At 34.3% G+C, this 14,226-nt stretch overlaps 1 protein-coding gene across 4 annotated transcripts in view; it reads left to right on the top strand.

Moving 5' to 3' along the window:
• Positions 1 to 14,025, top strand: part of LOC137392073 (retinal-binding protein-like) — a 38,665-nt gene extending 24,640 nt beyond the window's left edge. For all 4 annotated transcript variants that reach the window (XM_068078690.1, XM_068078692.1, XM_068078689.1 and 1 more), the window contains 7 exons: positions 3,098 to 3,173; positions 8,698 to 8,778; positions 9,713 to 9,796; positions 10,191 to 10,297; positions 10,973 to 11,112; positions 12,094 to 12,248; positions 13,210 to 14,025. In XM_068078690.1, coding sequence (XP_067934791.1) covers positions 3,098 to 3,173; positions 8,698 to 8,778; positions 9,713 to 9,796; positions 10,191 to 10,297; positions 10,973 to 11,112; positions 12,094 to 12,248; positions 13,210 to 13,343 — 777 coding nt within the window. In that variant the 3' untranslated portion in view covers positions 13,344 to 14,025. The remainder of the gene's footprint in view (positions 1 to 3,097; positions 3,174 to 8,697; positions 8,779 to 9,712; positions 9,797 to 10,190; positions 10,298 to 10,972; positions 11,113 to 12,093; positions 12,249 to 13,209) is intronic.
• Positions 14,026 to 14,226: the final 201 nt, after the last annotated feature.

Here is a 14,226-nt window from a genome sequence, read left to right as displayed (position 1 = left end):
TTTCTTGGGCTGCGACACAGTGTTTCCATAGCGTGCGTAGGTGCCATGTTTGCATTGGACAGGGTGGATAATTTCCTTACTTTTTCGTAGGGAGACCGATTTTTTCGGAAAACAGCCCTCCGTTGCGACCTTGTGCTGTCATAGGAAAACCAGGCTTACTCTTTCGTACAGGAGACCGGTTTTTTCGGAAAACACCTCTCCGTTTGAATTGTGGGATAGATTGAAAAGGTCGAATGGTGTATTGTGGGATACATCATCGCGCGCACCTGTCGCAAAGATCCATTCTGTTGGATCCTTGCAATCAGCGTACGCACGTCGCGCGATCGTCGTGCGTTGACGTTTCCACATCACAGCCGGCCTACGCACGACGTCGTGCGCCTTGTTGCGCCCCTTGCGCTGTCATATGGAAAGCAGGCTTAACAGATTCAATAGAAATTTAAAATTAGTTATTTTTAGAGCTTAAATCAAGAAGAATTCTTGTTGCATACACAGCGACAGTAAAAAATAGATATAAAATTGCTTTTGGTCATGATGAATTATTTAATCAGACTTGCTCAAAAGCATTTCCATCCCAGGAAAGTCGACCATTTCTGGTATTTCTTGTTTTATTTTTATGTGATTTCATTTTCATGAAATGAGCAAAACAGATAAGCCAGAGGCAAAAAATCTATTGGCACCTGTAGTTGTCAATAATATGTTATTAGGTCAAACTCAAGGACTGGCTGTGTCTGTCCTAATTCAGTCAAATCGCATTGAATGTATTTGATTTCAAACTTTTTGGCTTTAGACTCCAGTAACTCTTCTCTGAACTAATATTTTCTCGCTTTGGAAATATTGTTTCAGTCTATGCATGACTACACTAATTCTTTCGCTAACCGATTAATTGTTTTACTGGGCCATAATTAACTATTCCGTAAAACCTTATACATGTATTTGACAATGCCGTATAAGGTGTCATAACTTTTGAATCCCGTCTACAAGAAATATTTTGATATTAAATTAATCAGGAGCGAATTTCACATTAGCTGATGCTATAAAAACAAAATGCGTTGCAGAATGGGCTTAGACATTATTTTGGCCCTTTTCCTACTACCTTTACTAAAAACGAGTGTATTCTGAGTCAGAAGTGTTATAATATTGCCATATTCTTATAGTATCATTATTATTGTTGTTAAAAATTACATTTAATCACTATCGCTAGCGCTATTATTCAATGGATAATTACAAAAACTCTATCGATCTACAATTTGTGAAGCCTTGGTAGTTGTAATGCATTTGACACCGGTGGTCATTGTGAGGATGAAATTGCGATAGAAAATTAATGTTTTCGCAAAGGGAAAGTCAGCTCAGCCTGGAATGTAAGCAAGCTTTCTATTGGCTCAATGCAAACAAACAATCGTTTTCTTTTGATTAAAGGTTGACTTGCAACAAAATTCACATAACAGTTATTTGGTATCAAAAGGTTCACCATGTCTTACGCTGCTGTGTTGTACGTGCAAAATATGTGGAAATGTGATTACAAGCTCTTACAAGCTCAAAAACGAACAGTTAATCGCAGCCATCACGGAAACGCCGTAGGTTGGAATCCCTTTATTTCGATGACGTACTCAACTCGAGGTGGTTATTGTTTTGACATGTAATGCTATCATGTGAAATGAAAGGCCAATAAAAGGCTCAATATAAAACGTCTCGTTGCTCTAGTTTATGACAAACACTTTGGGTTTTACCCAAAAGCCCTTATCAAATATAGACGCTCGCTACTTCACAGTTTCATTTCAGCTTGGTCTAATCATCTAGTTGGAATCTGATCATATAACCCATACTTCCTGTCAAATGGCGCGAACAATTTCTACAGCATTTTTTGACTATCACAGGTGACCAACAGGCTCATCATGTTTATCAGAGGATGCTATGCACATCTTCGAGCTAAGGTTAAAAAATTAAAGAAATTTTTATGGTAGGTTTTGAGATATCAGTGCTCAAAGTGACAGCATTACAATGAGGATGAAACAAACGTGTAAGAACAATAGAAATAGTTTTATTGAATGCATGAAGTATATTTGTGAAAATATTTTGACGAATGAGGTTTCATGAAAATGTAAACAGAAACACATCGTGCTCATCTACGTCTCATTTGAGCCGTTTTGGAGAGGGATTTCAACCTACAGCATTTTTGTGATGGCTGCGATTGACTCTTCATTTTTTAGCTTTTAAGAGCTTGGAATCACATTTCTACATATTTTGCACCTACAACACTGCACAGTAAGACATGGTGAATCTTTTAATACCAAATAACTGTAATATGAATTTTGTTGCAAGTCAACCTTTAAGTATACACAGCTTTTGGCCATGTGCAAACACTGCACCAAGCCGGACCACGCGGCTATCAGCCGTAATACTCGGCTCGTGGCAGCAATATGAGTGAAGCTGCTGCTAATGGCATATTTTAAAAAACATCTCAGCTTCAAGTGGCCAATGCTACCTAACTTGTTATTTCAAAGAATGTGCATAACTTGAGATTTTTTACGATACATAAAAAGAAAGGGAGTTATAGCTATTTGTGTTTGTGTGAACATCATAATTAAAGTACTATGGAAGCCAACCAAGTCTCATCGCGGTCATAAAGACTTTTACTTGTATCTTTGCAATCTTAAATTCCATAATCACGCGGTAGTCATGCATGGCTACATTACAAATTCCTCAGCATCTTCTAGTCCATTCTCATTGGCTCTGCCTGCTGCTCAGTGTTTTCCTGTGTCATGCCAACATTTATAGTAAATTTCTGTCTGATAAATAAAAAGAAGACACACTCGGCTTTCTGCTGGCCCATGTTTTATTTCCCCTCGGTCGCTGGTGATTACAAATCAATTTTGAAAGACATCAAAGAATTCGCTTTTAGAAGTTTGTCAATTTATTATGTCAAAAATGTTTTATACATTTGGGCGTTATTTTGACATGGTACTTTCAACAAGCTGACAAAGGTCGGAAAGGATGGTTGCGAAATTCTGTTAGAACGATTTCTTAGAAATCAACTTTTTTATAAACAACACAGTAGGCGTCATAGAACTGCACGTACATAAAAAAGTTGTTATTGCAGCTGGACAAGACGGTAGACAAAGTTACTGTCATCATGGACTTGGACAAAGTCGGCAGCAAGCAACTTTGGAAACCTGGTAAATTTCACATACAGATCTTTAGTCAAATCTTAACTTTAAATGAAATGCATTTCAAGTTAAGATTAAGTTAGGAAATATTTTCCCTCTTGAAGACTACAAAAATAAAAATGACCATATATATAGTTCGTATTTCAATAGATGGAATATAACCATACACAACACCATAGCCTGTGATACTTATGTGTATATAAATTGAAATTTTACGGCTCTTTAACCACTTAATCAGACATAAAACTATGATAGACAAAGATTTGTTCATGATGACAGCTTACTATTTAATCTGCGTTGCAGATTATAATGAAAAATGTTGTCTCTATAATAATAGTAGTTAACACAATAAATTCTCTGAACCAGAGTGGTAATAGCTATATTTTGCAATTCTTGTTAAATATTGCAATATGTTGTTCTACGAAAGTTGTTTGTTAAACTATTAATAGATATTAGAAAACTCAGTGTTCGTCTTTTTGTTACTCCCTATGTCCAGTTACAGCAATTAATATCTAGCAATAAAAAATCTGCACAGTGCTGGATTTGATCTCAGGGTCTCTAGATCTAGAGATGGCGAACTCAACCATAGGCTATCCGGTATTCATTCAAATAGTCATTACATTGGTTAAGATACCCACACTTAGGCGCTTGCTTGGGGTTAATAACTAGCACTGTTGAGCCTTATGCGTAATGATTGTTAATCTGACCCAAAACGCGAGTATTGTTTTTGTAAAGATATTAGTGAAAATGTAACTTTTTAGGTAAGTTACTCAAATTTATTAGGTAATTATTCTATTAGCAGTTTAACGCCAGGCATTTGACTAGTAGTATCATAAAAAATATTAGGATTGAGACTTAGAAAAGGTCTCCAAATTTTACGAAACAATTATTCATGATTTTTGATAGCAAACGACTATTTCTTTAATCGCTAAAGGAATGGCCTAACATAGAACTACCAATATTGCCAAAAAATGCTAAGAATGTAGCCATGACTTGTTGAAGTGATAAAGTCTCTCAGTGAGCGGTAAAATAGTAAAGTCGAGTTGCTTTTATTTATTTTAAGAATTTGAGATGAGATTTGAGGTGCACTCAGAGCTCCAGTGATGACAAATAAACACAATAGTAAACTATGGAATTTCAAAACTGTCAAGTTCACTCTATTTGATTCTAGTTCACCTAGTAGATTGGTAGTAGATAGTAGTAGACGTAAATAGTAGACCTAAGTTCACCCTATTCGATGTGGATATCCAAATAATCATTCAAGATATTTTAAGGCATTACTCAAAACTGCTACAACGTGCAAAATTTGGTAAGGCAAACAGAATACTATTAGAAAACTGTAATTTGCGGAGTTATCTTCCCAATCTGTCATTATTCCGACACTCACTCTCAGATAAAAATGTAATTCTGACAAGATGGAGAAGGTAACTTTAATTGTCCCATCAGCAGCTAATCTTTTGAGGAATTGCAAAAAACATGTATTAGTTGTTTACATCTCTGCAGTAATTTAACATTCCTGTGATATTTTGCAATATTATTGCGCCACAAATTGTCTTGTGGCATTATTTATGTACAATTTAAACCCGATTTAAGAGAAGAGAAAAAGGAGAACGATATTTTTGACGAGAATGCCAGAGAAATTATAATGGGCAATTACTGGCAGTCTTTAAGTTTGCAACAGATAGCGTTACAGTGAGAATTCAGTATGCCAGCACATGGAATTTCATAACTCTATTATCTATCCTATAGTCAATAGTATATTGTCAGTGGTGTAGTGCTACCCTAACTCTCCCTAACTAAGTTATGGTTAGAAAATTTGTGTGTTTTTCAAGTATAACTATAGTTAAGGTTAACAAATTTTAGACTTTGTCAATTCTCAATGTAAATTATAGCTCTATTTTATTGATTCAAGTACACTAATGTCTTTATAGTCGATTATGTCAAAATAGTTGCTTGTCTTTCTCAAGGCTCTTTGCAACACCATATTCTCAAATCTTTATTATTTTCTCAACTTATTTACTACTACAGATGTGCTTATTTCTCATATCATATACATGATTTTAAAGCCGTGTAGGCTTTGGCGGCCGGGGCTTTGTCCCGGACCCCACTGAGGGGCTTACAGCGCCCCCCCCCCTCCCCCAGGCCCCCAGCTACAACCGCCACGTAGTGGCGGTTGTAGCTGGGGGCCTGGGCGGTGGAGTCGCGTTGCGACTCTTGGTCGCCAACATCCACTTATCTCAACTTTACAGTTATGGTTAACCCACTCAGGACTGTTCCCGAATACCTCGGGAAGAGTTGTGCTCTCCAGGGCCCATTCCCGAAGTACTCGGGTTAAACTTTGATTTGCTCTATTGCTTAGCTGTTTAGGTACATAGGTTTTATTCATTCACCAAACGAAGTTTAAGAGTCTGGGCATCATTTTGATACCAAATATGTGATTGGACCAGAAAGTTTTAACTAACAAATTATGTGATAGATATCAACTGTTTTGGAAATTTGATGATCGCCATTTTAGAAAAGGTTTATCCGAACGATGGCAAAATTTTTAAGTGAATTAGAGGCGGTAATCAGCTCAGGGGAAGAAAATAGCAACAAAAGTAATGTTCAAGAAGAAAATGAGAATTTTCTGATAGAAGAAGGTAAGTTTTATGTGGCTATTTATAGAATTTTACCGAAAAAAAACGATAAAAAGCCGAAATTTTTCTTGTGAATTTCTAACAAACTTTATTCTAACAGTGTAAGATATGGATTTTTTTCATGATACACATGATTATAACATTTTAAATCCAATAAAATTTAGATCTTTTTGCAGCATGAACTCATCACTCTATTACCCCATAATAAACAATAGTTTTATGATTTCCTTGTAGAACTACAAGATAATAAAAATTTCTTATTTCATTTATATCCAATTGTTCAACCCACAATTAGTCAAGCATATAGTTCTCAACCTCAACATTTACTATAAACTAGCCCCAACCACTAGGCTCTAATATTGGTCGATAGGGGACACTTACCACAGTAATCATCTTCATGACTTTTTGTGTTTATAATTATTTATAGTATCAAAAAATATTTGCAATTTGTATTACCAATTGTTAGCTGCAGTAGACTACTTATTTTCAATTTGTTATCAGGTATTTACCCTGAAAAGCTACTAAAGCACAATTTTTTTAGGCTGTATCATATTTGCTACATGAAGGTGAAGACAGTCAAGGGCTTGTGAGTGATGATGCCGTTGATGATGAGCCTAGGGCTTCAACACCAATATCTGATGAATACTGCATCAACTAACTTATAGTAGCAGCAAATATGCATGTGTAGTTGGCATCAAATAACTCTCACCGTGTCATAATTTTTTAATGAACACACCCTTATTATACATGTATATATTGTTTCGTTTTCATGCATATTCATTTTTACTGTATTTTTTACAATATATTTTACTGTATTTTTACACCTATTTTTTTTGCTGGTAATTGATTGTCTGTTAGCTGGTAACTTGAGTATTTTTTATGCATAATATATTCATAATAACCTCTGCAATGCATTTCAATATAAATTAACAAATTGTTTGATTATATAATTGATAAAACTGTCAGTGACGTAGTGTTGGTTAGAAGCTAGTAACACCTGTTCTATTGCTCGGAATTGAGAAATCTTTTTTTTATTTGCTGCTGATAAAGTTTGCTATCAATCTAACATAGGTCCAACAATGTCAGTATCAAAAAACTGCTTGTGAGCTGCTACGAAACATGAAAAACAATTTTGATAAAAAAAAAGTTCACAGAATTATTAGAAATTGTGGTCAGTAGAATTTGTAAAGGTGCACAAAAATTTATATCACATTGTAGCCTGGAATGTCTTTGTTAAGCTGCAAAAAACAAATCAAGATTATTTTGAAAAGAACTCTAGTTATACTCAATTTTGTGTAGCTCTATTTTAATTGTAAGGCTAGTGAAAAATTAATTGGGCTGGGGGAGCAGTCAACCAATAACTAATTAGTCCTGAATGGGTTAAAAAAGGTTAGCACTAGATCACTCTATATAGTATTGACTATAGTATAGTTAATAGGTCTATGTGGAATTGTGTCAAAGCGTTGAACAATAGCCTGTCACAATACTCTAGAGTCTAGGACTTTATGATAAGATGCGGTAAAGAACTTATTTGATAGATACATGTATATTGTCACAACTCTCTGTGTGTCAAATCATATCGTCTAAACACATAGATTACATGACACCGAGTGGAAATATTGAAACCATTCATGCAATTCGCTTAAAAGATGGTGAATTCGGCACTGCATCCCTGGCACTCGAGCCAACAATTGTTAGGAATGCTGTGACTGTCGGTAGCTAAGACCACTTCACACAATCATCTTGTCAGCTTGGCATTATTGCTGTAAACGTTTATATATTGAGATCCTTTGTACAATAATCTGTTAGGTAAAAAATGAATGCGGCAACGAAAGCTTTGATATAGTTAATTCATCTATTGACCAGTTGTAAGCTTTTTTTGAATCGCATTTTATCTTCAACACAGTTTAGTTCATAAAGAATTTGGTTCGCTGCCAGGGAGTTCAGATAAAGTTTCAACAGTTCGCGCTAAAAACTCAGTTTTTGGCATTTTTCCCTGTTTCCTAATATCATTCTTGATTGATGTGTTGAGCAAAAAGAACATTCTTTTAAGACGACTGAGACGTTGACAGTTTTGTAGAATTTCTAGTTTAATTTTATGGCTAATGCGCCAAAGCAAGGAACCCTCTATTAACACTTTTTACATTTTAGTTCAGCAATAGTCTTTACATAGGGCTTCAAACCCTATCATTTGCAGGTTTGAAACCTTATTGGTTAGTGTTAGGAGATTTAAAACCTTGTTGGCTAGTGCCAGGAGATTTGAATCCTTATTGGCTAGTGCCAGGAGATTTAAATCCTTATTGGCTAGTGCCAAGAGGTTTGAATCCTTATTGGCTAGTGTTAAGTGTTATGAAACATCATTAGCTAGCCGTTGACAATAAAACCTGAAATGTATGTTTTTCAATATGTTCTATTAAATTTTATTTTTATCTTTATGTAATACATTAAATTTTTTAAACTGATTCTCGTGATCCTCTAAGACAGGATTGTTTTCTTTTAAACCTAAACGCAAGTTATAATAAAAGTTTGTACATTATAACTACAAACATGTATATTAGGCAGCAAGCTCTGTCATACCATTAGGTCTTACACTATACTAAAATTAAAAAGAAAAGTAATTTACCAAATTACTCCATCACATATATTTACTCTAGAATTGCTTTTGCTGACTGAAAAGCATTAGCAGTGGCCAATCGGCAGAGTGATAGGATTTTATGACCATGCTGCTAACTTGACCACTGATGGTGTTCAATGGAGTCAGACAACTCTAGATTACTACTTACAAGCCTTGACCCTTTCTCTTTCGACACGCTCCCTCAAGTAATAACGCTATTTATTTTACTAACATCAGTTTTTTGTTGCATATGAACCCAATCGAATACTTTTTGTGTTTTCAGGTCTCATGCTCTATCTGCATCTTGTTCAGATGTTAGAGGACAACTATCCAGAGTTTGTTAAACATCTCATCGTTGTCAATGGTGAGTGAAACCAATCATTGTTATCATTATTTGTTATGTAATGACTTACAGGTGACATTAACATTGAAGATTTATAGCTTTTTTAGCCTATACTATTTTTATATAAAAAAACATTTTTTTATTATTTGATGATTTGGTCAATAAGCTGTTATCACCAGAGGAGTGAGTAAAACAACTTAATACTTACACTTTCAGCAAATACAATGATAAAAGTTATCGTTGCTTCTAGTTAGATGTCTCAACTTAGCGTTACATGCACAAGAATAGACTGTCGCTGTATCTTAACTTCACGCTCATCGATATGTTGTATATTCTGGCTTGTTTAGCAAACTTAACTGATAGATCTCATTGACATTTGTACTCATGTGAGCGCTCTATTAATTTGGAGTTTTATTAAATACAATCATATTGTTATAAATTTATTAACAATCTGGCTAATCGAAAGATTATTAAATTGCTACAGTGCTACTTCCACTGCTATTGGTCATTTGATAAAATTTCACAGCTTTAGTCTCATAAGTTTCAGAAAAGGTCAATTGGACATTTTATGTTAAATAAGGAGTTTTGAATATTTCTATCTGGCCAGCATGCCAGATAACCCTTTAGTCGCTTGATCCCATAGTATGACAATTTAGAATATTCTTTCTTAGATATCTAAATCACTCTCTTCCGCTCTTTCTCTCTCCCTCTCTCCTGCCCTCCCTTCCTCTCTTTCTCCCTTTTTTCTCTCTCCCCGTCCCTCTCTTTCTTTCTCTTTTCTTCCACCCTCTCTCTTTCCTCTCTCCCTTTCTCTCTTCCTTTCTCCCTTTTTCTCTTCCTTTCTCTCTCCCTCCTCATCTCTCTCCCTCCTCATCTCTCTCCCTCCTCATCTCTCGCCCTCCTCTGTCCCTCCCTTCTTTCTGTTTGGTTCTAACTTTGGTTGTTCTCTTTTCAGCACCAAAGATATTCCCGATTTTTTTCAAAATCTGCCGACCTCTGATCAGTGAAGATATGAACAAAAAGCTACGAGTCTACGGAAGTAAGTTTATCTCTGAATGGAAATATAAAGTATATATAAACAGGATCTGTAGAGGAATTTTTTTAATTGATTTAAGCTATTATATAATCATTATTTTTTGCCTTAGTTTGCCGGCGTCTTCACGATGAGCTCAGCCTGGGCTACATACATGTATTATTAGTTAACATTTGGAGTTTTGTACCCTTGCAGCATATTCTTTACGCATGACTCAGCCAGATACTCTATTGGAAGTTACGATTGTTTTATTTGCAATCAAAAGTAAAACATATTTCTAAGATAAAAATAGGCCAAACAATAGGCGTGCCAGCTTGTTTTTATATTTTTGATTCGGTCTAAATAGCCCTAGATCCTGGCTTCCATCACTTGTATTTACTGTTCACCGCTATTTACACAGGCAACTACCAATCTGAGTTGACAAAGGTCGTCAGCGAAGAAGAGCTTCCAGCATTCCTTGGAGGAAAACGACTTGGTCCAGGTGGCGACCGCTTCTGCACTGACAAAGTATAATATTTTTATTCTACATACACTGTAAGGTTTTTACAAACAAGACAATAAGACAAACGGTTGTCAGGGTTACATACGAACAGAGAGCTATTCAGTGGAGGCTATTTAATCAGCCATCTTTGACATAAATGAGTGATGTTCATAGAATCGAGCGGTTTCTGATTGGTGCAGTTGCAAGTCCTTGACATTGTTATTTGTGCCCATCAGTATATCACTAAATAATATGAAACGAATGCAGGTATATCATGAATACTAGGAATATCATATAAACAAAATAGACAATTGTATTGTATGTTTTATTTATATTATCATGTATATGTATTTTGTATTATTTATATTGTTGATTATTTATTTGTATTGTTGTTTAAAAAATAAGTATTGTTTTTACAGGGTTAAAGCTGTATTAATTCCAACTCGTATATTGTAATTCTTAGATATAGTCATATGACTATAATCTGCATTTTCAGACTGGGTTTTTCAGTTTGAAGCCACCTTATTACTGGTAACTTTACATTCAACTTACTAATTGTGAATTGAAATTTGTATAAGTGTTTGTAATTAGAGTTTAATGACTAAAACATACTGCTTAATTCTTGGTTTTTATCTTCTCAAATGAAACACCGACTGCTCCCACCATTTATGACAGCGTTTATCTCTAACTGCTGTTTGCAGATAAAGCCTGGAGGAATTGTTCCAGAGTCGTACTATCTCATTGACTCCATCGAGACATCAGAGTTTGAGTCAGCCACAATCTCTCCTGGCTGTAAGCTAGCTCTGAAGGTGCCCATAGACCGACCAAACTGTGTCATAAGGTAAGCGAATTTAAGGGTAAGTCATTAACTTTTACTAATGGTTTACAATGCAGTTATGCTGGGCTGTTATGTTATTATTTTAACCACAAAAGGAATCACTTCTTATCTTTTGTACAAATTGTTCAAAGTATAATCATTTTTTTCTGAAACATCAAAGATCAATATCAATATTAATTGTTGTCCTTTTTCTGAGGCTGAAATAAAATATTATTTTGATTATCAAGTTTTCGTGGGCATTGTGACTAAAGTTGTCCTCTCTTTTTACAAATTCGAAGATGACAAAACTCATTGAGCAAAGCTATAAGCTGGCGTTTTTAAAGTGTTGCTTTTAAGCAATTTGCTTACATATAGCCTATTACATATTTGATTCAACCCATTTTTTATAATCGCTTACTTACCTTAAAGTTCATAATAACCTTATGTTAAACTGAAACAACACTTATTTGAATTATATTGAATACTGCTGCTACTGCTACCGCTACAAGGAAATATTTTGGAATGCTTAAATTCGGCCAATCGGTGTTTTTTGTTAACCAATGAGGCATTGCTCCTGCAATTTACTTCACTATCTTATAACAAACCACTTTATATTGTAAAGGAATAGTAGGACTGCATGTATAAAATTGATTATAAACTTTATAAATCTATATAGGAGCTGCTGTGACATAGTGGCTATTTGGTCTACTAAACCTAAACTGGAAACAGAATACATGTATTAGGTTTCGCGTTTTGAAAAAACCCTTGCCGGTGCCAGGAAAGGCAACTGCAACTCTTGCGTTGGCCTAATAAGAAACTGTCAAAATTGAAATAATTTTATTTAATTTATGTAGACTTTTTTCCGAAATTACTCTACGCTTATGAGATGGTCTTCGTTTTGGCAGCATTTATTAACTTAGTGGAGTATCATGACATTTTGCCTAGAATTTCAAGGGCGAGATCAGTTTTGTATTTGCTTAATTCAGTTGAGTCTCGCTGTTGTAGATGGGAATTCCTAACTCTTGGAAAAGACATTTCCTTTGGTGTAAATCTTATACCAGAAAATGGTGAAAAAGAAACCAATCTGATTCCCGTTACCAGAGTTCAATCACACATGGTGCCAGAAGATGGATCCTTGACATGTGAAAAGCTTGGCACATGTAAGTTATCACTGGCTCACTGTTGTCAGTTGTAGCATGACAGGTTGTACTAGGTTCTTTTCTAGCCATAGGCTTATTGACTATGTTGTATTATAGCTTCACATTTTAACTAACATCAAGGTTAATCATGTAAAGCGTTCTGAGACTCAGAAGTCTATGCTAGATTAAACTATGAAAGTAAGGTTTATTTCTAGTGACTCTTTTGTGGAGCAGTCAGACTAAACTAGCAAATTTTAGAACGAAAGGTTTTGTTATTATAATTGAATTTCAACAACTGTGATTAACTGGTTTTAAAGTAACTGCCAAACGATGTCATTAGAAGCAGTTACATGTTTTATGTTACTTGTTGTTATGTTCAATTAGCTTTTAAGCAAACAATAAATTAAAATAACATATAATGCTGGGATAATTTACAAAATTACATATTTCAACCCTTTGAAAAAATATTTTATGGGTTTTACTGTCATCAGTTTTGTTTTTTTCCTTTGCTTCAACATTAGGCTTATGAGTACTAGTTGTCACTTCGACAGAACCTAGTTTATGAAAAGAAGTTTTGTAGCATTGAGCTCTATTTATTAATTTAAAAAATTCACATAACGATGTTTATAAAGAAATATATATATATATATATCTATATATATATATATATATATATATATATATATATATATATATATCTATATATATATATATATATATATATATATATATATATATATATATATATATATATATATATATATATATATATATATATATATATATATATATATATATATATATATATATAGTAATATCAGAGTGCGATCTCTTAAAAATATGAGACAGTCAGCTTGTAAATAAATCAATCTTACAATTCCTTATACCCCCACATTAATTCAACTTTATTTAAGAACCCCAAAACCAAGTCCTATTCATGTATATAAGGTAGTTTACTGGAGTTGCTCTCTTTTTTTTACAGATGTGATAGTGTTTGACAACTCCTACAGCTGGACCAAGAGCAAGAAGCTTCAATACGTCGTTGAAGCACTCGTGGAAGATGAGGAGCTACTTGATGAAGTGAGCAAGATAATGGATAGCAACTTGCAACTATAGCCATAAACCATAGTTTGTTGGTTGTATGTCATAACGTTCCTACTTCTTGTGGACGACTCGGAACACTGTCTGAGCGAACCAACTATCACCTGTTGCGCATAAATCAGGCTTCTAACCAAAAAAATTGCAAAAAGAACTTTAGGCCTGTTTTGACGTAACACTCATTGTCCTTCCTTAACTATTCTAATTGGAGAATTATCTCTCTTACATTTATGAATACTCCGTATTACCTTGTCACCTCATTGCTTTATTGTAACTATATTGACAAAGACACATTATGATATTATTTCAATTTACTTATATTGATTAAGCACATAACAATGGCGGTATGGCTGTTTGTTTCCTACACTAAACTCGCTGTCAGTTTGATGTGTTTTAAAACTGTCAAGCTTGACAGTTGGCAACAAGATGCCACAACTCCTCAAATAACTACACAGATTAGTTATTGAGATTGTTAGCCTTTGCACTACTGTTTTCTTTTTGCACAGTAACGATGGCTGCTTATATTAGCATTGCTCAGAGGAAGTATTGCTGTTAGTTTTCTTGCTACACCTTGACATTCTGTGCAACCCATGCATTGTCTGCATGGCTTTGATTTCACATGTTGTATTTGCGTGAAATATATGTATGTCACTGTTTATTTTTTAATATATAGTCTAAATATAGTAAGTTGGAAAAAAGACTTTCTTGTTAATGTTTTATGATGTTTTAATGCTTTATACAACATCCTGTAGAATTAATTTAATTTCATTATTAAAGATTTACAATGACATGCTATGAGATGTCAGCTTAGTAGAGCCATAGTTAGTGTTAAATGTTTTAGAGAAATATCAAAAATTGCTAATTAATTTATGAAAAAAATATTAATATTACTACATTTAAA

This window comes from Watersipora subatra, chromosome 3 (assembly GCF_963576615.1).
Source record: "Watersipora subatra chromosome 3, tzWatSuba1.1, whole genome shotgun sequence".
In the NCBI taxonomy this organism is placed as follows: domain Eukaryota; kingdom Metazoa; phylum Bryozoa; class Gymnolaemata; order Cheilostomatida; family Watersiporidae; genus Watersipora; species Watersipora subatra.
This window is presented reverse-complemented; position numbering and strand designations above follow the sequence as displayed.